General features: G+C 46.0%; 1 protein-coding gene across 1 annotated transcript in view; it reads right to left on the bottom strand.

The window, feature by feature from the left end:
* MYO18B (myosin XVIIIB) overlaps nt 1–24,878 on the bottom strand; it is a 183,580-nt gene that overhangs the window by 63,629 nt on the left and 95,073 nt on the right. The window contains exons 27-32 of the mRNA XM_077834845.1: nt 23,672–23,826; nt 21,128–21,251; nt 18,646–18,846; nt 17,907–18,017; nt 15,149–15,253; nt 11,137–11,289 (exon numbers count right to left, since the gene is read on the bottom strand). Coding sequence (XP_077690971.1) covers nt 11,137–11,289; nt 15,149–15,253; nt 17,907–18,017; nt 18,646–18,846; nt 21,128–21,251; nt 23,672–23,826 — 849 coding nt within the window. The remainder of the gene's footprint in view (nt 1–11,136; nt 11,290–15,148; nt 15,254–17,906; nt 18,018–18,645; nt 18,847–21,127; nt 21,252–23,671; nt 23,827–24,878) is intronic.

Below are 24,878 nucleotides of genomic sequence, written 5' to 3'. Positions count from 1 at the left end.
CATTTATGCATTGCATCTTGTCACACACCTAGATTCACAGCTCTCTGGGGCAGCGAGTGTCTTTGCAGCTCTGATCCTTGACTGGGCACCAAGTCCAACTACAAAACCAACAATAACTCTCAGCTTTCCCTATCTGCCCCCTGGAGCCATCATTGATTGGTGCATTTCTAGTGGGCATCACTGCAGAGGTGGGTTTTCAGGAGACATTTCAAGTAGGGGACCAGATGGTTCACCAGTTTTTGGTGGAGGAATTGCTGTTGCAGTCTTCATGGGGCATACTCAGCCCTGGAATTTCATCAACAGATTTGGCCTGGCATTTTCCTGCCTTTAAAATCTCAATTTCTGGTGCTTCAGGGTCACCACGTTTGTCTAAAATCAGTCATCTCCAGCTGATTCTTTCCTTCTGTGCGAAGTGCTGTAAATAGAGCACACCAAGTCTCCCTTCCCCACGGAAAGGGCTGGGCTGACACTTGTATGAAGTAATACAGCCCGCCATGCTGGGACACTGACCAAATCCTTCACAGCCGCAGCTGTAACATCTTCATCATTCCAGTAAAATAAAAAAACTTCCTTGGGATTCCCTCCAGGCATGTATACCAGCTAGAAATACAACGGGAAATGAGTGGCCCAGGCACTTACTCGTTCAAGTCCCGTGAAACTCTTCTTAAAACAATATTCCGATGTCTAAAGTCAGTCCAATTTGATGAACTGTCTAGTAGTCTACAATCAGTCCAAATACATGTCTGCAAAGAGTTATTGCTGAGGAAGTCTCACAGTGAGGCTCTGTGAATTTCCTTTCCCCCACAATTCAAGGTAGTGTCTACATTTTGCATACAGCTTGGGCAATAAATTACTGAAATTACCTAAGTGAAGGACCCTGGAAGGAGTTAAACATCATTCATTTCAAATTTCAATTACTACTTGTACTACCAAAAAAAAATCAAAGATCAGAAGTCTGGTGAAAGTAATACAGGTTTGGTGTACTTGTGTTTCTGCTATAGAGATTATGTTCTCTGAAAGGAATTCGTTTTCTCAGCTGCTTGGCTCTCCTTTGCACAAGGGAATGCGTACATACCCAGCCCGTTCCTCCTGGCGTTCCTTTAACAGCGTTATAACATATTCATGGCATAATAGGAAGTTCCATATTCTAATGAGTTTCAGTTCAGGGATGGAAGTACCAGGATGCCTAGGGTATAGCACTAATTTCTTTAGAAAATAGAAACATCTGAAATTGTGCCATGGGTGACCCAGCATCGGGGCGTGGGGGTTGCTCATTGGTTACAGACCAAGTTCCTGTAACTAGGGCTGCATGCGCATTACGTTCCCTGCGTCTGTGCTGTGTGTCTGGAGCTCGCCATGACAGCTCTTCGTCTTTACTGTGCAAAACACACCATTCCTACTTCATGCTTCATTCTCCTGCCTCTAAGCGTACAGTAAAGCAAGCCGACGGGAACAGGAGATGATGCGACAGTGTGGAGTCCTTAAGTTCCTAGGGAGGGCCAAGAAGTATTTCATGGTAGCAATAGGAGGTATTCTTCCTCTCTCTCTAAAACCATGGTGTATATGTGTCTTATTGCTCTCTGCACTCCTGACAGACCCCTCCTGTATGTAGTGCCGGGTGTGCCCTGGAAGATCTCACAGGCAAAAGATGGCTCACCCCTGTGACAGCATGTGATGTTCAAACACAATCTCAGTGCTCACAGACACACGTCAGCACTTCTCATGAAGTCACCCCGATTTCCATGGGAAAGTCCTCAAACTCCGTGAACACATTGCCTTGGGCAGCATGATTTCTCTGTGTCTGCTGGCCCATACAATGTCAGTGTTACACTTTTCTGGCAACTGGGCTGCTGAGGTGTATTTCCTGGTCTTCTGCTCACTGTTATCAACTTGCTCGTTCACTGAGGCCTGGCTTTCCTTCATTGCTCTTCCTCCACAACCTCTTCTTGTCCCGTATTTCAGGCTTGCTTTCTCTTGCCCTACTACCCCGCCTAAAGAAGGCAGTGGTGTTTCTAATGGCATTTCAGCTTCCACGGGTTCTGATTTGCTGGAAGTGTCCAATCCCAGGCAAATTAAATAGGTTAGAAATTCTCCAGAAGGCTTTCTCCCCATCCTGAATTCAGGTTATGAACACAGATTTCGTTCGATCTGAACTCGACTGTCTCCACTGTCTCTCATTAAATACCCAACTCCCTTGTTCTCTCTGTGATGGAATTTTCCCACTTGGGGAAAGTAAATTGAAATTCCCGTCACAAATGCATTATGTATGAACTGATGAATAACATTAGTTTGCTATGCTAAGCCATCTGTTAAATACCTGTGTAAAATGGATGCTTCAGACTTATTAAGATACCAAACTACACTCCGAGACCATGCAAGGTTTTGCTAAAATATTGCATTTTTGTTCCAAGTTTTTGTTCTACCAGTGATTTGTGGAGCTGGTCGTAGAATTTATTAGATTTCAAAAGCCTTGTCATGCATGACATTAGAAATCTGAGGAAAGGGGTAATCATGAGGCTGTTTTAATACATGCATTGCCCCACAGTGTTATCAGCACATTAAGGAGTCAATATTCACAGTATCAAGTCTCTCTCTCAAGAACATTAGTCTCCAGGGCAGGCACCAGCCCCTAAAGTAAAGGCAAACAATGAAGAGGGGCCATGATGCAAACCCTAAGAGAACAGCTATCGCAGGAGGACTGTATCTGCATCAATAGCCGGAAAGGTCTCTGCACATTCATGAGAATGGCTCCCAAATTCTTGAACTTCTGGATTTTCAGGAAAGGGGACGTAGGGCTTGGGGGGATATTTGGGGGAAGACGTCTCCAAGTGGGCTCTTTCCCTGGTCTTTGTTTAACACGCTTGGTGGTGGCAGCATATGGTTCAAGAACAAGGCAAAGTTTGTACCTAGGGGAAGTTTTTAACCTAAGCTGGTAAAAATAAGCTTAGGGGGTCTTTCATGCAGGTGCCCATATCCGTACCCGGGAGTTCAGAGTGGGGAAGGAACCTTGACATACTCTGGGATTCCCTTCCTCATCTTAACGAGGCCAGGATGCATCACGACTGGCCACCCCTCGTTCTGTATTGCAAGTGCCAACCCCCATTGGAGGGTGACGTTCTCTTGGCAGTGGGTGCAGGGTGTTTGGCACAGCCCAAGCTCTACTGCCAGTAGGAGGAGAAGTGGGAGCTACCGACTGGTACACTGTAAAAGCTAGTTCAGCAGCACAAGAAAGATAGGAAAAACTGCACTGACAGTATTACAGCAGACGGTTATGTCTGGCTCTTCGTCTCCAGTCCAGAATAGCAAGGACCCCTTGACTCTGGCAGACATACTTCTCCCCAGCCGCTGCATAACTTCTACCGACCAGCCTCCTTTCATAACACCGAATGGAACTTGGAAAACTCCATCCATCACAAACATTCCACCCCACCTGTACACCACGGAGTCCTTCCATGTCCAGTTTGATGCTTCAATCAGAAAACCAGCTTCCAGCTGCTTCAGCAAAGGTCAGTCCTTTGCAAGTTTGAAATAGCTCACATACACTGCTAGTTTACTCTTCTGCCCTCTCCGTTCCATTTGGAGAACGCTGAAGAGTCTCCCTGGGCACAGTGGGAGGTTAGCGCAATGTCTTCATTGTCAGTCCAGCACTGTCACATAATCCTGTCAAGCTGAAAGGTGCCTGGTTTGTCCCTGAGGATGCCCTGTAGAATTCTTACACAGGACTCTTCTCTTCCTTTCTCTGTGCTTTGTATTCCCACTGAGCCAAAGGTATTTTCACAGTTCAAAGGTACTTCATGTAATTATCTGTCAGTTGCCAGTGGCCATCAGAGTATGAGCAACGGTCTATAGGTGATCCTGGGTGCAGACATTACTTCTGAATTGCAGAGTGAGTCCCTGGGGTTTGTTGAAGCATTGATATAAACATTAGCATTTCCTACTCCCTCAACAAATCTATAAATCCCAACCAGTCACTACTGTATTGTCTAGCAGGCATGTTCTTGGTACTAAAAACCCTTTCATTCAGAAATACAGTTTTCTTACATACCCTTAATATCACTGCATCTTTTCTTATTTACTGGTGGTTTTAAATGTCATTACTTAAATTAGAGCATTTGGAAGGAATCCTGGGTTTAACCAGCTATATATGATATATTTATCTAATGCATGAGAGCCCCTCTACCCTGGGTAATACTGAATCGATTTATTTGAAGGGGTGGTACAACAATTATGCACAAATAAAGAGTTAAGTGGCACATTTCAGTCCCTCTTGCAGTCAGCAATCTCCATTTTTGTCTGGTTATTTATTCCCTCCGTATGTGAAAAGATTCTGTGTAAGGGTCAGTTACTCAGGTTACTGTGATTCATTCTTTAAAATGCTATATATAAGTCTTTGTCAAAATGGTGACAAATTGCCCAATTAAGAACACTAGAGGTGGGGGCGGGGGAAGCAAGTCAATGACCATCATCTATCTTCAGCACTGAAGTGGATATAAGAGACTACTAGGGATTCATTTTTAAATATGGTATTAAAACAGGGAAAAATGGTAGACAAATAGCTTGTGAATGTCTGGGGGAAAGAACTTATTAGTTAGAAGAAAGGGATCCATTGAGAATATTGAACAGTGAGTTTTCCTGAGCAGAGCAGCTATATCTGATCTGCAGCCATTGATTCAAGAGCACTTTGCTTTCATGTGATTTCCTCCTAAGTGAACAATATCACGTACCGCGAGAGCTAACCCACAGGTATCAGCTCCTTACAAACTCCCTCCAGCTGCCACTCTGAAGTACTTCTTTTGGCATGAAATCAACGCCAGTCCTAATGAACAGCAGTGCCAGGCTGTGCTGTGTCAGCCCGAGCACTTTGTACGACCAAGCGAGGAAACCACACTGCCCCCTTTGCAATCAACAGGAATCCTGAGTGCCCAAAGCAGGCCAGATTAGACCACCGACACAGCTTGCCTTCAGAAAGGACTGGGAGGCATGGCAAGCAAAGACTGGATTCATTTATGATACAACATGAGAAGAACAGTACTCAAAGGAGCTTTACACTCTGTGCAGGACAGACCCAGCCAATTTTGTGGGGAAAGTACTTTATTCTGTATTAACTGCTCTGTCCACAATGCAATTGGTATCTCTCACTTCAGAATATGGCTGCGTACTAAGTAAGATGTATTTAAAACTTCTGGTCATTGACAATCCCTGATGAAGAGTGTAGGACTGTCACAGCATAGGGTCAGGCATGTGTGCATTTTCCCAGGGTTCCTTGCAAATATGGGGGCGAGAACATGACAGCACATGCGTAAAGAGCCACAGGTCTCCTCCAGTTCTGTTTGTTTATGCCTCAGCACCTTCTCCAACCGCCACATTCCCTGAGCGCTTATGTTACTTTTCATCTTTTATTCTGTTTTACGTGGAAATGAGCAGCTGGTTGAATATTTCTGAAACTAGCAGCCAGCCCGTTTCCCACAAATCCGAAAGAAACAGCTGCATCTTGGGATCAAATAAATGACGTGACAGAATTAATGTATGTCTGAGTGAGAGCAGCCGCATGTGTGCACACGGGGAGGAAAACACACAGGCCCTGAAGACTATTAGCTGCAGTTCAGACTTGTCACTAATTTGATAGCCGGCCACCATTAACCCCTGTGAGGAGGGGCAAGGTGGGGGGACCAGCAAAAAGAGGGCAGGGTGACATTCCCCACCAAGGGAGGCTCTGATGTAGCATTAGGAAAAGCACACTGTTCTGGCTTGTTTTTTAATAGGGGAAAGCTTTGTTTTTCAGGGAAAATTTCATGAAACATTAAAAATCATGAACACCCATATTTTAATAATCAGCATCAGCCAAACATTTACCCCCACTCCACCCTGCCCCACCTCCAGCAGCATTGGGTCCATACAGTCACAGGAGAGAAAGAGAATCTCTGCGCAGTGGATAGCAATTTATTTTTAGTGGTTTGTTACTACTGTGACCCGAGGTGCCTCAGGTCGCCCACACTGAAAATGCCAAGGGCAGGGCAGGCTGTAAAAAGGAGAGCAGGTTTTCCTATCACTGGTTGTTAACACTGGTTAGATTCACCAACCAGCCACAAACTATCTGCCCCCAAATCATGTCCAAATGTTGGCTTGTGTGAGGCAGGGATTGTGCCTCCTTCCTCTTGCCGCAGGGCAGCCAGCACACGTCTGGGGGCTGTACAATAACGAGTGATGCTGATGGATACTGTGTGGGCTGTACAGTGCGAGTGTAGCAGAGCTGTATCCAGAGGCCAGTCACTCCGAGGAATGGTAACGATGGGTGTCCCTAGGTTGATACTCTAACTAAGGGTGTTCTGGGGAATTAGGACTGGTATGAACATGTGCGGGACCCATTGGCTCAGTATGTGTTATATGTCCACCCGCTCCGAAAGGCTACTATCAATAGCAGGTAATGGACTCCCCCCTTCACCACAAGGATAGAGGTTATGCTCACAAAGCGGGAGGTCTCGTGTTCAATCCACACAGATGGACCCTGGTGATGGATCCAGGAAGACAGAGCTGAGCAGCATGCTCCATAGTGTGTTATTTCCAAGACAAAAGGCACCAACAGTAAAGAGCAATTGCTATTAGGAAGACTAGAAAAGACATTGCGCACCAGAAGAGTGGGGAGAGTCCCAGGCTTGTCTCCCAGACGTGGCTGAAGAAGCTTGGGGGATATTTGATCTTTAACCAAGAGACAGGTCTTAACTGCTATAACTCACACAGCTAGCATAGTAACTCAGGGTCTGCACATCTGCTCACAGGGGGCATTTCTCTCAATTGTTCCTAATCCCCTTTGTCAGCTAAAACAAGGACCTTCCGGGTCAAAAAGAGAAAGAGGTGCTGAATGATATGGGCTGAGCTTCCGCTGGCTTTTCTGATTCAGCATCAACTGGCGTGGGCTGTTCACGGTCTCAAGCCCCTGTGGGCGTCATTTCAAACTCCACCTGTGTCCTCCCAAACCCCACAATAAGTGGATCACAGCTAGTACCGTCACCCATGGAGCAGGATATAGTGGGGGAACTGAGTAGCACTAGAAATCATTCCGCTGATGCTCACTCTGCTCCCTGCTGCTGACCAGAAATTGATGAGTTGCTTTATTAGAGATGTTTCTCTTCAGCAAACAGAGAACCGCTTTAAACCAAGATCGCCTTCCATTCCCCCAGGTGGAAACAGCTGCAGCTCACAGATGTTATTTATGCAGAACTATTAGCTCAATTATGTATGTATGTTGCTGGAATTGCTTATGTCTCCAGCTTAGTCTGTTTCCAGTGGAAATGTACAGCATGGATTAATTACTAAATGGCTTCTGAAGATTGGTGTCATTAAATCATCATTATTCTCTTGCCTCTCCTTTCTGCGTTGTTTTCTTGAATAGATACCAACGCAGCATTAGCAAGCTCAGTGCAGGTGATAGTTAGTGTGAGGTTCCACGCCCAAACAGCACAACTTGTTATACCTGCTTTGCTGGGTTTTTTGGAGTTGAAGCCAACGCACTTCCAATGGCATTTCCATTGTCTCCAATGACAGCACAAGACCAGGAAGCCCTTATCTTCTTACTGGTATAGTCAAGCAGTCTAGCAAGGGTGCCCAGGCTTTTCACACCAGCCCATTCACTCGGATCTGCCATTTTCTCAAGCTGTCTCCCAACTCCTTGCACTAATTGCTCCAGCCTCTCGGCATGGCAAGCAGCCACCTCTGAAAGAGCAGAACATCCAGGGCACTTGCTCTGCATCTGCTCCTTGGGTGCAGCTACACCAAGAGAGACAGATGCCAAAAGTCACACCCACATAAGCAGAGTGCTCCATGGGCTAGTGGGCTGTTCCACCAGGATTTTAATTTTTTTCTGGGGTGAGGAGCTTCCTTTCTGTCTCTCTCCATCAGCCACACACCCCAGGGGGCTCTGAGCGTCACATAACCAGGGGAGTGGCTAGGAACAAGCCTGGGGAAATGGGAGCAGCACCTCAAGAAGAACTTCCTCCCGGGGAGATTTGTGAGCATGGGGAAATAGTCTCCCAGGAGAAGTGGTGAAAACCCCATCACTTGGAACCTTTAAAAAGATACTGAGGCAAACATTATCCAATGCACTATAGGAAACAGGTTTGCACTGGCTGCAGCAGCTGGATTAGATGACCTAACAGGTCTTTTCCATTTCTATAACAATGAGATCAATTTCTCGAAAGCAGCAACCCCTATATCATTGCAAAGCTGCAACACACAGGCTGTGTGTGTCATATTCCCTTCCAGTGGCTAATCTCTGTAGAGGATAAGAACCTACTACGGCCACCAGGTAAAAGAGCTACTCCTTGAGTTTCTGTAGTCGAAGTTCATGCTTTCAGTGCTGGAGGTCCAGTGTTCAGACTCTGCTCACAGACCTTGGGTGAAGTTTGTTAGAAAGACTCTTATCCATCCTTTCTTTCTCTTCCCCCTCACCACCATTTTCAATTCTTTGGGAGCAGTCAAAAATGAATAAAGAAAGGTGTGTGTGTATATTTAACCTCTGTTCTGCTCTACGCTAGTTACAGAATGCAGGATGTCTGTGCTTAAAACAGAAGCAAATTAAACTCTGATTCTTGCACAGATTATAATACAACACACAATACTTATCACCATTTCCATGACAACAGATATGAAAAGGGATTTCATTTGCAAGAACGGTAGAAAACACATTGCGGAGAAGGTAATGAACATGGGCTGTAAAAAGAAAGATGGAACATTTTATTTAATTGTAGTTGCCTTACTTAGATACCCGTTGTTCCCAAGACAAGATGCCAGTCTGCGCTAGAGAGGGGAGAAAAGGTCTGAGGGAAATGGTCTTTGTGCTCAGGCATGTGTGTAGAGGCTGCTGTTATCTTGCTGCACAATTAACAAGGAAAGTTCTGTAAAAACTCATATAATCTTGCAGTTTCACGTTGGGTAGGTAAATAAATCATGTCCCCAAGAAATGCTAGAAAGGCTTTGCCGTGTCAGGACAGCGCTGTTCATTAGACAGATGATGGACAGCCTAAAACAGCCATTAGCCTCCATCTTGTGCACCGTGAATGAAGTTTGCTGGAAGCTGTTTTCAGGCTGATTTCAATGAGTTTTCTATTTTTTCCATTGTAGATGTAACTAGTAAGTGTCGAGAGACAGAGTGAATGACTGTGGAATTGACTAGATTCCTTCTTTACTTTGGAAATCCCACAGAACCAAATCCAGGTTCTGAGTGTGAGCTGGAGCCCTTTGACAGTTATTCCACTGACTTCTATGGGCTTTGGATTGGGCCCCTCATGAGAACCATGAGTAGGAACTCTAAAATCAGAGGTGCCCCATTATTTAAAGTCACATTCATGCCTGTTGATTTGAATTGTAAGTGCCCACAGAGTGAGTCCAAGCATCATGGGACAGCTTGTATTATTTCAGATGGGAGAGAGATGGAAAAGGAGTTTCAAGCCCAGAGATTTTCTGAGGCTGTGAGAGGATTGTTTTACTGAGGGTTTTGAGGGGCGCTTGTGAAACACCTGTCACACAAAGAGGTACTCTGTCTTTAAAGATGCTCACTTAGAGGGCCGATCCCAGAGGGTACTTTAGTCTCAGCGGGGAGATCTCCCCGAAAGTAAAAGGAACAGCACTTTGAAACACACGAATTTGGCTGGAGCTCACTCTGTGTCCGACACGCAAACACACTTCCCACCTTTCCTCTAGAGCTCCTGGCAGGAAACAGAAGCTCGGAAGACAGCAACTGCACTCCTCGCTTTGCTTTCCTGACTAAACTCCTCATAACAAAACATTACTTTTTGGAGCACAATTCCAGCTCCCTTTCTTACTCCTGCTACCTCAGTTTGAAAGCAGGGAGGCCAAGAATACACAGGTCACAAGATTTTAGATACTAAGGGGAGCTGTAAAATATCAGAATTAACAGGGTCAGTAGGGTGCATGTCTGTGGAAAAACAGCTGGGATATAACTCCATTAATGACTCTACAAAAGTCTAGTCCTACTGGAGCTGAAGCTTGTCTTTTCCTAGCCCTGATTAATGCACACCAAAATCATTAAGGCAGGGCACTGGCCAATTGGTATGCATGTCTGCGCATGTTTACAGAAGAGGGTCCATGACTGCTTGGTCAGTTGGGTGTAGTGATGTCATCATGTATTTGGGATAGGCCTGTAACAAGTGTCTTACTTCTGTGTGTGTAGAGGTACTCTTCCTACGGCAGAGGAGCGATAGCGTTTCCAGCATCTAGAGCGTTTCCAGCATCCCAGCTGTCATAAATGTAAAGGGAAGGGGAAACCCCTTTGAAATCCCTCCTGGCCAGGGGAAAACTCCTCTCACCTGTAAACGGTTAAGCTGCTAAAGGTAACCTCGCTGGCACCTGACCAAAATGACCAATGAGGAGACAAGATACTTTCAAAAGCTGGGAGAAGGGAGAGAAACAAAGGGTCTGTGGGTTTTTCTTTATGCTGCCTTTGCCGGGGATAGACCAGGAATGGAGTCTTAGAACTTTTAGTAAGTAATCTAGCTAGGTATGTGTTAGATTATGATTTCTTTAAATGGCTGAGAAAAGAATTGTGCTGAATAGAATAACTATTTCTGTCTGTGTATCTTTTTTGTAACTTAAGGTTTTGCCTAGAGGGATTCTCTATGTTTTGAATCTAATTACCCTGTAAGGTATCTACTATCCTAATTTTACAGAGGGGATTTCTTTACTTCTATTTACTCCTATTTCTATTAAAAGTCTTCTTGTAAGAAAACTGAATGCTTTTTCATTGTTCTCAGATCCAAGGGTCTGGTTCTGTAGTCACCTAGGCAAATTGGTGAGGCTTTTTACTAAACCTTGCCCAGGAAGTGGGGTGCAAGGTTTTGGGAAGTATTTGGGGGGAAAGACGTTTCCAAATAGCTCTTCCCCAATAATCAGTATTTGTTTGGTGGTGGTAGCAGCCAATCCAAGGACAAAGGGTGGAATATTTGGTACCTTGGGGAACTTTTTGACCTAAGCTGGTAAAGATAAGCTTAGGAGGTTTTCATGCAGGTCCCCACATCTGTACCCTAGTGTTCAGAGTGGGGGAGGAACCTTGACACCAGCATAACAAAGAGAGAGGTGCCAAATGAAAAGAAAAGAAAACCAAATGTGTCTAAGGTCTCTGACCTGACTGCGAACGTTCTCAAGCTCCTCTTTGCTGACAGACCGACTGGGCTCTCCTGCTGTCACCAGCAGAAGCTGCACATCTGCGAGAAGAGCGTGTGTCCTCTTCAGGTCCCGCCGAAGCCGCTTCTCTACGTCGAAGTCCCGATGACCAATCTGGGGGCAGAAAGGCTTTCATTAGAGCCAGTCCCCCATTCTGCAGGAAATTCCTACATTTCAGGGGTTTTTATTTAGAATCAAATGAAAAGGTGACATTTCAAAATTTCCCATGGAACCAAACCTCAGGAACATTTCAAACTGGACTGTTGAAATGTTTCACTTCAACATTTTGTTCAACAAAACTTTGTCAAAATCAACTTGCCCTCACAAAACGTTTTGAGTTTGATGAAATTACATTTCCCAGTAGAAAACTGTTGAGTTAGAAAATCTGTGACCAGATCTAGTTTCTGTTAGATGCAGTCTGCCTCAGTCTCCAGTCAAACAACAGATTTCAAAGGAGCAGCAAAGAAACTTTCTGTAGTGATCCAACAGTTCAAATGAATAACTAACAACAAAGTCTAGGACCCAGGTGCTTTAAAATTTCTTTATTCTGTGGTATTCCCTATATATAACACGTGTGCACAGTGGTTATTGAGATCCACAGCGAGTCCAGACTTTATCCACCGTCTCACCGCCCTTAAGTGATTTCATCTTTACTGTTGACCCCACTCAGCAGTGACGGATGCCAGCGAAAGCTCTATGGGTATCTTCCATCGGAAAGCGACAGGCTTTGCATGCTGAACTAACCCTTGCCCTCACTTAGAGCTTGCAGATCTGAAACACCAGGTGCTGCTCTCCAATGCCCTGCTTCCTTCCCAGACAAACATCGGAGTAAACCCTGCACCAGGCACGAGCTATCACTCCTCTGCAGTAGGAAGAGTCCTACAGCAACATTATCCCACTCTCAGAGCTAGAAAACATTGTTACCAAGGATACTAATACAGAAAAACCAGTGTGGCTCGAGGAAGAACAAGACAGCAATGCAGCAGAATATCAGTCTGGGATCATGGAGGACTGTAAAATGTATTTTTCATTGTCACTGTCATTACTGCAGATTTGACCATTCAGGCTTTACACCTGTGGAACATGAACCAGCTGGGAGGTGAATTCCCCACCCCATAAGACAGGCTGCAGATCATCCATGCAGCCTCTCTGCAAGGCTTTGTGCTGGCATCAGGGGTGAATTCCAACAACAGTGAGGGGAAAGTCCTGCAAATCCTGGTTTGAATGTTGAAATGGATTGGCCTTGCCTGGATCTCTGCCCCTTGGATACTGGCCTTCTGTTAATACCGGTGCAATTGAGAATTACTAACATGGAGACTCACGGAAATTGAATTTCTGATTTCTACAGGCATTCACACCTAAAACCTGGTTACTAGGATTACACTCATCTAATCAGGGAACAGAAACTACCCACTGTGCTTTATGACCCAATCATGATTAAGCAACATCTCAAATCTCAAATATTGAACAGCTTAAATTAAAAAGTTATCACAAGTTATTGAAGAATTAAAAAAAATCAAGAAAACATACAATTTTATCTGGAAAATTCCATATCAGAAAAATAAACAGGGAAAAACCCCACCAAATAAATGTTCAGTATGAATTATTCCCACAGCGCTAATGCAGAGCATCTGTTTTTATAGCGAAAGGACTGTTTGCAAATGACAGTTATTCAGTTGTGTCCCTTGCTCTGTAGGTAGAGGTTTGTGTTATTATAGGGGCTCCTCACCAGTTAATTTTGTGCCAGTGTATTACCCTGAAGCCCTTTAAAGAAGAAGTGAGTTTAAAATATTCTACATCCAAATGAATTTGTGAGTATCCACGGACACAAGATAAGAGAATTAGAAAAAAAAAAAAAGCAAACAAGGACATGGTCCCAGTGTTTGATTTCATACTAATTGGAATACGACAGCTCTTGCACTCTGTGCTTCTAAATATTCCTTTATGTGTCTCCTCTACTCTCAGATCTAGCCTCCTATCATCTGTTCACTGGTTAAAATTCATTATGCAGACTTGACCTTGGAACCTGTTTTAAAGCTGCTTGGCATTTTTCCGTAACCCGAAAACACTGGTGGCGTCTCCACTTCCTTAATTGGCTTTCAGCTGTTTGATAAGAAGGTCTGCAGCATACTGTCCACTGCAAATCAGACTGTAGCGCTAATAACTCGAAAGCAGAGCAGATGTGCTTTTCTCCCATTCTCTCTCCCCGCCCCTCCCCACACGGGCAGGCTCTCTCCTGGACGCTGTACTGTACTGTTTGTCCTATCTCAGCGCTCATCTGCCGCAGCAGATGAATTCTGTGTCATAAATACAAATTGGGTTTATTGACTTTGCCATTCTCAGTGCACAGAGAACGCCAGTCTCTGCCTGCCCCCTCTGTCATCACCGACAGGTGCCTTTTCACTTGCAATCAGGGCCAGAAAAGCTGACTAATACAGTGTTTTTCATGCCCACGTTTGCTCTTCCTTTCCGCTAATCACAATAGGAAATGAAGAATCCCAACAGTGAACGTGGTCATTTGGTGCAGGGCATGGAGAGAGAGAGATTATACAGTCCTGGCAATACCTTGTGTGGGGTACCAGCAGGGCAGCATCCTCTGGAAAGGACAATCTGACACTACCTAACTCCCATGCACTGAATTCTCTCTACAGCTCATATACTATATTCATTCATCTGTGTTAATTTTTGTAAACTATCAAACAGAAGGATCACACTGAATTGACTGGTGGTAGTAATAACAATACCCTCCATTTATATAGCAGTGTTTATTCTGCCAGTTACCAAGCATTTTACGAGCTGAAAGCCTATGGAAAGTTCTGGATAGGCCCCATTACACAATTTTACATCTATCCTGAAATCTCCCCACCATTGCACAGTGTTGTTAGACTCCAAAATTCTTCTTCATCTTCTCTCCAAAACGTAATGAACATACATAAGTGCTAGACCTCATGAACCCCAGCCAGCTTATTCCAATGACCAGGAGTTATGCTAGCCTATGACCATAACTCCAAATAAGTAGTTCCCACTCTCCTCGGTGTGCCCTTGTTTTAAAGCTATTTTAATTGCAATATAATGCTGAGCTGTCCACAGGCAGTTTGAAAACATCAGCATAAAAGACTCAGCTCACTGGGCTACAGCCCTGAGTCTCGCTGTCTTTCCACACAGAAGTGATGAGACAGCATGTCTAAATGTCCAGTGAGGCTGCTCTTCTGTCTGGCCCTTACCCTGCACACCCAGGTAAGGACATGGTGCATGAGAGAGTTTCCAAACATGGCTAGGTTTGTATGTCACTTCATTGAAATTTCGTCTAATGAAGCTACGTTCAAGTTCCTTATCGTATAATTTAACATGAAAGAGCTGTGTATGCTTTTTCCAGCACATACTCTTCAATCACCACCCTACACACATTAGATGGTGACAAAAGATTTGTTTGAATGCATGTGGTAGGGACAGACATCTACAGTAAATAACAATCTGATAATGGCTTCTCTGGGCAGAAGGAGTTGGTCCAGCATTTGTTTTGGTTCGTTTGCTTCTCGCACAAAAATAGAACAAGGAAAGCATTTCTTTCCAATGGTTAGTTATCCAGACATTTATTCTGAGAAAAGCTATAAAGCTGCACCTCCAAGAGCCCATTATGGGACCAGCCCCACCTTTGTTCTGAGACTGTACTGGGACCCCAGCACTAGAACTGCTATGGCAAATGATACTGCTTCAATAGGCAGGATAATATTTAGTGGAAGAATGTTTGATAGCAAGGGGCTCATTGTGTTCTGGTTCTGGCTTCATTTGTTTTTTTGTAACTTGTCCCATATTAATAAAAAAAGGCAATAGTGGTTTGGGTGGGGGCATGCCGAGTGCAAGGTGGGAATGTCAAGGATTGGAGACACACACATTCGTCTGGCTAGCAGTTTCATAAGCCATCTCCCAGGAGCTGGTAAAATAAGTTGACTGATGGCTTCCAGTTTCCTACCTGCTCACAGAGGGTCCCAATGAGCCCTTCCAGATCCTGCTTCTCGTGGAGCACCATCTGCTTCTCCTCAAATTCCTGCTCCAACTGCATCTCCAGCTGACGAAGCTGCACACAGGTGAGAAGCACACAGACTGCTCAGAATGCAATCTCCTGCCCCAGCAGAGGCCAGCAGACGGCCACGGGGATTGCTTCCAACTTAGTAACTACTTCCCGGACACTACTTTGCTTGCTCCTTCCAGCGGTCTCTGAACGGTTTGCACCTTTCCGTTTAAAAAGGTGAAGGCAATCACAGTCCCATTTTACATGAAGTCTCTTATTTCTGACTGAAAATATAATAATATGGCCCAATGGTACGGCCTGCCAGGGCATGGCCAAAGCAGCAGCTAAGTAATGGCTCCTGCTGGCACAACACAGCAGCTTGGCAGCCAGCTGAACGCTCCCATCAATGCTAGTAGGGATGGGAGACTTGTTGCCCTTTAAAGACACACTGGATATGTCTACACCGCTAAGAAACCCTGCAGAAGCAAAGTCTCAGAGCCTGGGTCAACTGACTGGGCCTCACACTCAGGGGCTAAAATGACCAGTGTAGACATTCCCACCCAGCGAGGATCTCAGAGCCCGGGATCCAGCTGAGCAGGAATGTCTACGCTGATATTTTCAGCCCTGTAGCGCGAGCCCCACAAGCCTGAGTCCTTCAACCCGGGCTCTGAGACTCACTGCCGCAGGGGTTTGGGCTGTGTAGACGTACCTTCTGTGTATTGGGGAGATGGCCCCAGTGTCTTCTTGGCAACGCAACCACTTCTGGCTAAGGAGAGGGAGACGTGGAGGCCTCCTCCCAACCCACAAAGCTTTCCAGGGGCCACTTCCAGCTTGGTCCATGGTGCCACCCCGAGTGCACTTGAAGTGCATGGCCAGAAGCACCTTTCATGTCTATAATTATTGTTGCCTCAATTTTTGCAAACATCAGTGTCTGCTCTGCTTCCTCATGCTTTGGGAGAGGCAGACAGACCAGATGCTCCAGTTCCTCATGGCTGCTCTCCCCTGCTCTAGTGGGAGCCTACCCTGACAACAGGGGATTCCCCCCAGCAAGGTAATCCTCAGGTGGCCTAGAGATGCCACAGCAGCTCCTGAGAATTAGTTTGACTGTGGCCAGAGAAAAGGGGGCCATATTCCCTGCACTTCTGACAAGGACTTGCCGTGTGACCTCGGCCTGAGTCACATAACCTGCGTGCCTCAGTTTTCCCATCTGTGAAGAGGTCACAACAGTGAGCTCACAGAGGTGTTGTGAGGACTAATCAGGCCACGTTTGTACAGCTGACAGAGGAGGGAAAGGCTTGAAGAAGTGGCAAGTGTCAGGGGAACCGAACTGGGCTCATTTATCTGGCCCCTCTCTAGGCACCACTTATCACCTCTCGTTGAGACAACGAAACAAGATCCTGATGAGCAGTTCAGAGCTTTGCTGCATGACCGACAGAGGACCAGCTAGACCCTAAATGGGGTGGGGAAATCAAAATCAGAATGGTTTATTTCACAGCATGGTTTTTGCTCCTTCAAGCCACTGGAAGGACCTGGCCTAGAGCAGCAAACTTGCCAAGAAGACTCCATCTCTGAACCTGTCAGTGGCTGGCATGGCTCATCAGAGCTCTCTCAAGTCAGCCACCAGCCTCCTTCTGCATCTCTGAAAAGCTGCTCATCAGCTGGGTTTAAAAGGGAAAAGTAAACAAGCAAGATACTAAATATTGATTCCCCTCTTGAGAGTCTCTGCCATTTACTCATTTAGAAAAGAAACATTCAGTCTATTTGGGGCAAGAGAGGGAAAAGAAGAAAAATCTCTCTTCAGCTGAGAGCAGCCTTGGAATCTGTTCAAAATTTTTTCAGTGAAATTGACACTATCTTACCCCTTCATGGAGGGCAATTAACAAAACAAACACAGACAAAGCCTGGGAACTATGACTACCGGATTCCCGAGTGGAATACAATGTGATAATGCCCAGCAATTGAAAGCCATTGGGCCTAAGAATAAGTAGAAAGGAATAGAAAAAGAGGGGATGTGTGTAGAGAGAATCATATAAAATGTGATGAGTGTGGCCAACCGTTGAACCTCCCTGTATTAATTTTCCTGGACAGAATGACGACGCTGTCCGTGGTTCTCCACCAGCAGATTGTAATATGCGGGGGGGGGGGTCTCTCTGCAGGGACCATGTCCCTGACAATAATGGAGTCATACATGCGTCAGTGACCCAATCATCCTTCACATGCGACTCCTCCACAAATGTCTGGCTGTGGAACTGATGGAGGCCGCTTGTGTTTGCTTCCTGTTGTGTCCTGACACACACACTCCTCTTTTTTGTTTTATGCAAAAGCACAGATACATTCACCCTCAACAGAGATCATTTGCTATTGACAACAGGGTGTTCAAGATGCATGACTCACACTATCTGCTTGAAAGCAGCATGTCAACACAATGTTAAACATAGGGGTTTGCACCTTTCCGAATATTGCACTTAGATTACAAGCTATATTTGCCCTGTCCCATTTTCTGACTGAATCAGTTAGGCCTTGCAACACTGAGCAGTGCAATGTCTAAATACTTGTAAAAATCTGGGCCTAATTCCTTATTTGTTCCCCAGTCAAAGCCACATGCAGAAGAGAATTCTAAATCTCCTCCCCAAAGGCAGGTTAATAACGCATCCCACCCTGAGTCCCTTGGTCACACCCTTCAGCGAAACCCATCCCAATTAATACTTTGCCGACTTACCCTCCTCTGACAGGACTGGCGAACATCCTCTAGCTCCTCTTCCTTGTCTTCCAGCTCCTTCTGGTGCATCTGCTTCATCCGTTCTATTTCCATTTCAAGCCGCATGTGGAGCTGAGGAGGCCCAAGACAAAGAGCTCTACGTCAGCTGGGGGAATTGTTACAAACTCTCCCAGAGCTTCCCCAGCTTACTGACCAGGAAGGAAACTGCAGCACATTTCCTCTGAAGATTTCAGAAGGATGCCAGATGGGCAGCCCATGCAGCTTAAATGCGTGGGAGGGGCACAACGACCTATCACATCCTAAAAAATATCTCAGATCCCAGGCCTCACTGCCAGGGGACTTCGAATGACAGAACCTGCCAGGAGCAAAACATTTCCAAGCAGCAAGCTGATGAAGTTACTACCTGCAGGCTGTCAGCCTTTCACAGGGATGCGCTGCTATCACCTTGCAAGACTCAGCCACTGCAATGCAAAACACCTGTTACCCATCAATGGAAGGGGGTTCTGAGCCTAAGGTTTGATAATGAAACAACTGAACCATATTAAAATTGTTAAACAAGGAGAAGAATCAATAAGCTGAACACTGAGTTTCAATAAGGCGAGAGGCTGCAGAAGACCCTAACAATCAATCTCAAGTTGGGGAGCTGATTACTTGTTCTGTGCTTCTCAGGGTGGCTGGAGACCACGGCACTGACTTTGGACCTCCTGGATAGAATAGCGTCAGGAGGAGGAAATCTTACCTGTTCCAGCTGCTCAACAGCATTTGCATGTCGGCTCAGTTCTTTTTGCTGTTCAGCAGCACTGGACTCAAGCTCCCAAAGCTTCTTCCTTAGGGTAGCCACAGCATCCTTGTCCCAGGCCTCCGGTGAGGTGAGCTCCTGCACTCGGATGGCCAGCACTGCAATTCGCTGATTCAGATTGGAAGTTTCCAAGTCCTTTTGCTGTGCAGGGGGGGAAAAAAGAAAGTTCACAAATGTAGAGGGTCCAGGTAGTCTCGTTAGCTGCATTAGCAATGAGGCCATCTGCTTCCCCAAGAAAACAACCTCCCAGGGCTTGACTGAGAAACCAGAACTGGTCAGAACATGCTGCGGGTGTGTGGATAATTTAAATGAAAATGTGAAAAAATAGCTTTCACTGAAATTTGGAAAATTTTCAACCTGGCTTGTTAGGAGCCTCTTGACACTTCCCTTTTAGTGACACACAGTGAAGGAGGATACAGCGAAGGGACGAGGCATTCTCTCTCATGCAGCATCTAAACAACAATAATGATCGCCGTTAACCTTACTTTTGCGATCTGCTTCAGATACCCTTGGGATTCAACTCATGACACAGTGGCCTTTGCAAGGGATGGGAGGTGGACTCGGAGCTTATCTGATGCAGCAGTCACTCAATGAAAATAACTATTACTTCTTCAGACTCCTCCATTGGCCCCCACTCATTGCAGGATCTACTTCTCGTTTTAAGACCCCCTCCAGGAACCCACAGCACCTAACTCATACCAGTTCATCTGAGGAGCCCTTTTGTCTCTTTCTCTCTACTCCTCTCTAGCTCCCTCCGGCCACCCACCACTCACCTCTTCTCTTACTCCCACATGAGGTCACTGTTGTGGGTGTGACAGCATCTGCCATCTGGTGCTAACTTCTCTCCATTGCTGGACCTGCATCTCATTTCAGCTCTCCACTGAAAGCGTGCCCCTCTTTCCCTTGCCTAGTTCTCTTAATTCCCTTCTCCCTCTGCTGGTCTCTGTTTTCTAACTCCGTCGTTGTAGTTCTCAGCTCTGTAAGGAATTTTGGGACATGAGGGGTATGAAAGTTTCTCTAACAAAATGAAGCTGTGTTGCATTATCACAAGCTTTGATGGACCTGCCTCATTGATTAACTGGCACTCTGAATACCCTCATTTACTGCAAAAGTTTCCAAGCAGCTATCGCATCTCTGAGATTCCAGAATAAGAGATACGTCGTATCAACAAACACTACCAACACCCTTGACTAAAGCTAGAGATCTTTTTAGAGAGACCCCTATCATGGATCTGCTAATAAAGGATTACAGCTCCCATCAGCCCCATCCCCACTGTATGTCCCTTTCCTCCTGGCTGGGTAAGGGCAAAGATCATGAAAAGGTGGAGGCCAGGCTCTGTTTGGAAGTGGCAGCCGCATGGCAAGCCAGGAGCTGCAGAGAAGCTAGAGAAAAATAAAAAATATTCTCCAGGAACTGTATGCAGAGCTGCTTGTGGAACCAGCTGTGACTGACAGACATTTCAACTGGAGGCAAGTCTGCATGGGACTTATGGGGAAGCAGCAGTGGCTGGGCAAGAAGCCAGGGCCGAGGAGCCCCAGTGAGTCTGGTCTGAGAAACTGCAAGCTGCTATTTGCTTGAATAGACTGGAGAGGGTACCCCAGGGCAGTAGTCCTGAAGAGCTTTGAAGAGCCATCAGTTGGCTGGCCCCCAGGACCTGAACCGGAACTACTATCTCTCACTTTGAACTCTGTCTACGCCTCTTACCTAGGGTATCTGCAACCTTCCCCTTTTCTGCCAGCCCTAGCAAAATACCCTTCCCTTAGCCATGTGCCTGAGTGGTTATTGGAACCCACCAAGGCTAGAATCTACAAGGTTTAGCAGCTGGAGCACCTACAGAGCGTGCCTCCAATTCACGGTACACCTGGCAGCCTCGGGGTTTGGGCATTACTCCATTACTGGGCAGCCCCAATATTTACACCCCATTCCAAGTAAATAAGGGCAACTTCAGGTTGAAAATACCCTTCTTCTACTTCTCTCTTTACACCAACCGGGGCTGATTTAACAGTAGGTAGCTCCCATTCTACACAGTCTTCAAACTCGGAGTTACGCCAGCATAAAACTGGAACAATGACGTGCTGATTTTGGTCCCGAGTTCATTCCCACAATGCATTGGGGCCCCAGTCCTGCCGCTTGTTACAGACAGACTTACGGACAGACCCTGAAATCTGGGCAGAGCTCTATTTACTTCAGTGCGTTTCTGTGTAGCAGTTGGGTTCCTTGTCTTTCAGAGGAGCCTGATATGAGAGAGCCCTATGCATCCTGCTATGTGCTGGAAGAAATCACAGAATAAAGATGTCTCTAGCAGAGTGATTGGTGTCTAATTATCATGACTGTAATTACAACTATAAGAGCTTTGCTGGAAGATGCCAGTTCTCCAGAGCAGCCATCTAGGCAAGGGTAAAGTGGGATATTTTCCTCTTACCTCTAATCTCTGCTGAAGTTTACCCAGCTCCCATCTGATGGTGGTGTTCTCCTGGGTCACTTTTTCACGGAGGCTCTTTTCAAACGCTGACTCTCCCAAGGCCTGGGCGAGCTGCATGTCAAACCTGCCACATGTGACACATCTGCATTACTGCTCTGCGGACAACAGCCCAGATGGGAACATGACCACAAGTGAGCATTAGCAGGGGAACAGCTCCAAAGGAGAGGGCAAGAAGGTGGCAATTAGCATCCACTTGGCCTTGGACTTGCCAAGTGCTTCCGAGGTGAACTCAACTCATCAGGGGCTACATAATGGATCTAGAATCTGCAAAGTCTTGCAGTCATTTGGTGAACCGCTAATTACTCCATTCAAGTGCTGGCCTCATGAAATTGAAGGTTCCTGAACAGCAGCACTGCACATTTAGCCCTTTGCACATACGCACCTACAGCAGCACTCAGCAAAGAACAGAACATTAACAAGAGCTCTAAGTGGCCATTACTAATGTAAAACACTTTAAAACACGCAGACACTCAGAGTAAGCCTGTGTGTGGAGCCTGCCCTGAACTCACACAACGTTGCAGGCAGCTTAGAGATCAGCCTCTCGCGCTGACCCTCGGACTCCGCGCTGCCCTTTCCGTGCTACGAACCTTGTGATTTCACAGCCATAATTAGGTGATTAAACTTTCTTGACTTGTTAGTAGATATGGGTCAGACCCAAACCCCTCAGATCTAAACTCAGGATCTGAGCTCCATGGAGGTGGTAAAATGAAGGATACTGGCAGTGAAGTGTTTTGAAAAGAACACAGAGGGAGCTGATACTGCAGCCCAAGGACATTCTCTTTTTCTCTGTGCTGTGATGCAGAAGACTCAATCTTGGTCTCTCACTTCCTTGGGAGGAGGCACTGCCCCCCCCCTTCACAGACACCTCTTTGGCCAAACAATAAGTAGCAACACTAAAATGCTTTGCACCCATTTCTTGGCGAGAAAATGGTGCCAGTGGTTCAGGAGTTGGAACATGAGCTCCAGGGCTTCCTTCATCCCACTCAAGCACATACAGTATTTTGCTTCCAGCCTGGGGGACTTACACAGCTAGGGGCAAACCCAGGGATCTTCACTAATGATGGATCTTTAACACACGCAGATCTCCAGGTCCTGGCCACTTCCTCTGAAATGCAAATTCTATTTGCTGCATCTCAGGAAGTAGTCACCGCCTTTGAGGGAAGGGTGTGCCTATCCTGCCTCACCTTCCCCATGAACTTTAAAATGCAGTATGCAGCTCTCTGAATTTTTCCTTACAGAACAATTTTTATAATGGAAATGTGTTATAGTTATACAGCAACAGAAAGTATTGCCTGGCACAATATCCAACATTCAAAGCAGGTGAAAACAAACAGGAATGTCAGCCCCCAAAAGAAAAACCAGTGTCTGAGGCCTACTTTAGATTCACAATTCGCTTGCTACATGCTACAGGGTTGTTGCCTGGTGCCCTTTAATGGAGATAGTATTTAAACTCTGGGTATCAGAGGAATCACAGCAGCAGCCTCTGCCTTCCATGGGGTTCCCTTAAGATGTTCCTGACCTCATATGACTAGCAGCCTTTGGCTATACATGAACTTACATGTTGTCGCCTCATTACTATTCTTCTCAGAAAAGACAGTGATTGCCTCACTGGGTAAACAGCTGTCATATCTTCAGAGATCAAAGTAACTCTTGCTTGGAAGGCTTTTTGTGTGAGGGTGTCTTGCTGTCCACTATCCACTTCTTAGGCTCCAGCCCCATTTTTAGTGGCTGGATGGCTGGTTTTGCTTCTGCTTAACACCGATTGCTCTAGGAGCGGAGCCCAGTATATAGATCAGAGATCTGGGGTCCCCAAGAGGGGACAAGTGGTAGGTTTTTGAAATGTTCTGACTTCCTCAGATTGTTGGCTAGTGCTGAGAAGGTCTCGAACCCAGGATTTGGCACAAAGTCCCCCTCCCCCACCCCCACACACTTCCTTATTGCTTCAGTGGAGAAAACCATTGCACCCTGAGAAATGGGGTCTCCTGTTCCCTCTAGCAGCAGGCTGGGCACAGGCTGTCTGGCTGCTGAAAGGGAAGGGTCTGGATTCATAGAATCATAGAATATCAGGGTTGGAAGGGACCTCAGGAGGTCATCTAGTCCAACCCCCTGCTCAAAGCAGGACCAATTCTGTGTGTGCTCTCAGCACTGAGCTGGGGAAGCAGACACTAGCCCCCAGGTGAAGGGCTAATCTTTCAACACCAAACACAGTCAGAGAAGTTTAAAACAATGGTACAATTTAGGGTTTCTTCCAGGCTGGTGCAGAGCTGGAAAAGGAAATGTGGGACAACTGACAGACAGGGAAGTGATGGTTCCAAAGGCCATGGACACAATACGTTTCTAACCCTGCAGAATCACTTGGGGAGAAGCTTTTTGGGGCACCTCCGGGCATTGTGGACCTCAAGGGGATAAGGTATCTCTAGGCCAGCTCTAAAGCCAGAGCTGCCTCTGCTGGCAGACCCCAAAGCTAGGTCCCCACTATCTTACTTTTTCTGCTTCTTCTCCAGTTCATGATTGCGGCTCTGCAGACTTTCCATCAGGACCCGTGTGTCCTCCAGATCACAGGCCAAGTGTTTGCACTTCCTCTTCATCTGCTGTGCAACCTTCTTGGCACCCTCGTAGGTGCTTTGCACCTCACTGAGCTGCAGGGCAAACAGCAATGAGACATATCAAGCTGAAATTTCTGCCCAGGGATAACTGAGGTTGGGGGTGTGTGTGAAATTCACCATTTAGGGGATTCCCAACATGCAACCTGACTAAGGCCTCAGTCCATCCGAGAGAGAGAGAAGCCTGAACCAAACACCCCAGTCCAAAAGCACCCAGTCTTTGTGGGAAGGTTGGATCTCTGCTCTGAACTTTGCAGCCGGCTCACCAACCTCTCAGATGGGCTGAACCTGAACCCCAGGACAAAACACCCTCTAGATTTGGTGAGAAATTCAGAGATTTTTTTGCTGTTCAGAACTATTTCTCCTGGCAAAGCTCTCCCAGGCTGACATGCATCCTGTGCAGAGACCCAGTATAAGGGTCTCTACTAGGTGCCACTTAAATCCAACAAGGCCAAGTCACCACGTCCCTGTGGGCTGAAGTGGGACTTATGTGGTGCTAGGCCTTGTACTAGTGCTCTATCTAGGGCTGCATTTCACTGGACTGAGGGCTCTTTTCCAGCAGCAGTGATTCAAAATGATTTAATCCTTGCCACTCTGTGTGTCTGTCAGGGTGAGTTCAGGGTGGCATAAATGCCAGTTTGGACCCAGTCCCCTCATGTCTGTGACATTTAAGATCATCGAACCCCATCTTTGATGTGAAAGGAAGCCTTTTAACTTACTAAAGTGGAAAAACGTTTCCACTAAGGATCCGCATTGGGCTTGGGAAGGAGAGAAACCCAGAGCACTCACAGATGAAGTGGAGTCATTAAAGAATAACTTTAAATAAGTAAAATGTTGAGTTAATGAAGCCTGTAATTCTGAACTAAGTATCGGAAAGCAAATGGGCTATTTTCTTTTACCCTAGCTCCTTAGCATTTGTTGCAATATTATAACTTTTTAATGTACCGTGAAGGTATTTATTTCTTTATGTTGCTACTAATGGCAAGGGAGCTGATTTTCTAAGCTGTTGTAAAGCAAGAACCACACTCTCAGAATGCTTCTATGGCGTTGTGAACTCTTCTTGGAGCTAACATCTGTCCGTGAGGCCT

Source organism: Eretmochelys imbricata, chromosome 15 (assembly GCF_965152235.1).
Source record: "Eretmochelys imbricata isolate rEreImb1 chromosome 15, rEreImb1.hap1, whole genome shotgun sequence".
NCBI classification, from domain to species: Eukaryota; Metazoa; Chordata; order Testudines; family Cheloniidae; genus Eretmochelys; species Eretmochelys imbricata.
The sequence above is the reverse complement of the archived record's forward strand: the minus strand, read 5'-3'. Positions and strand labels throughout refer to the sequence as shown.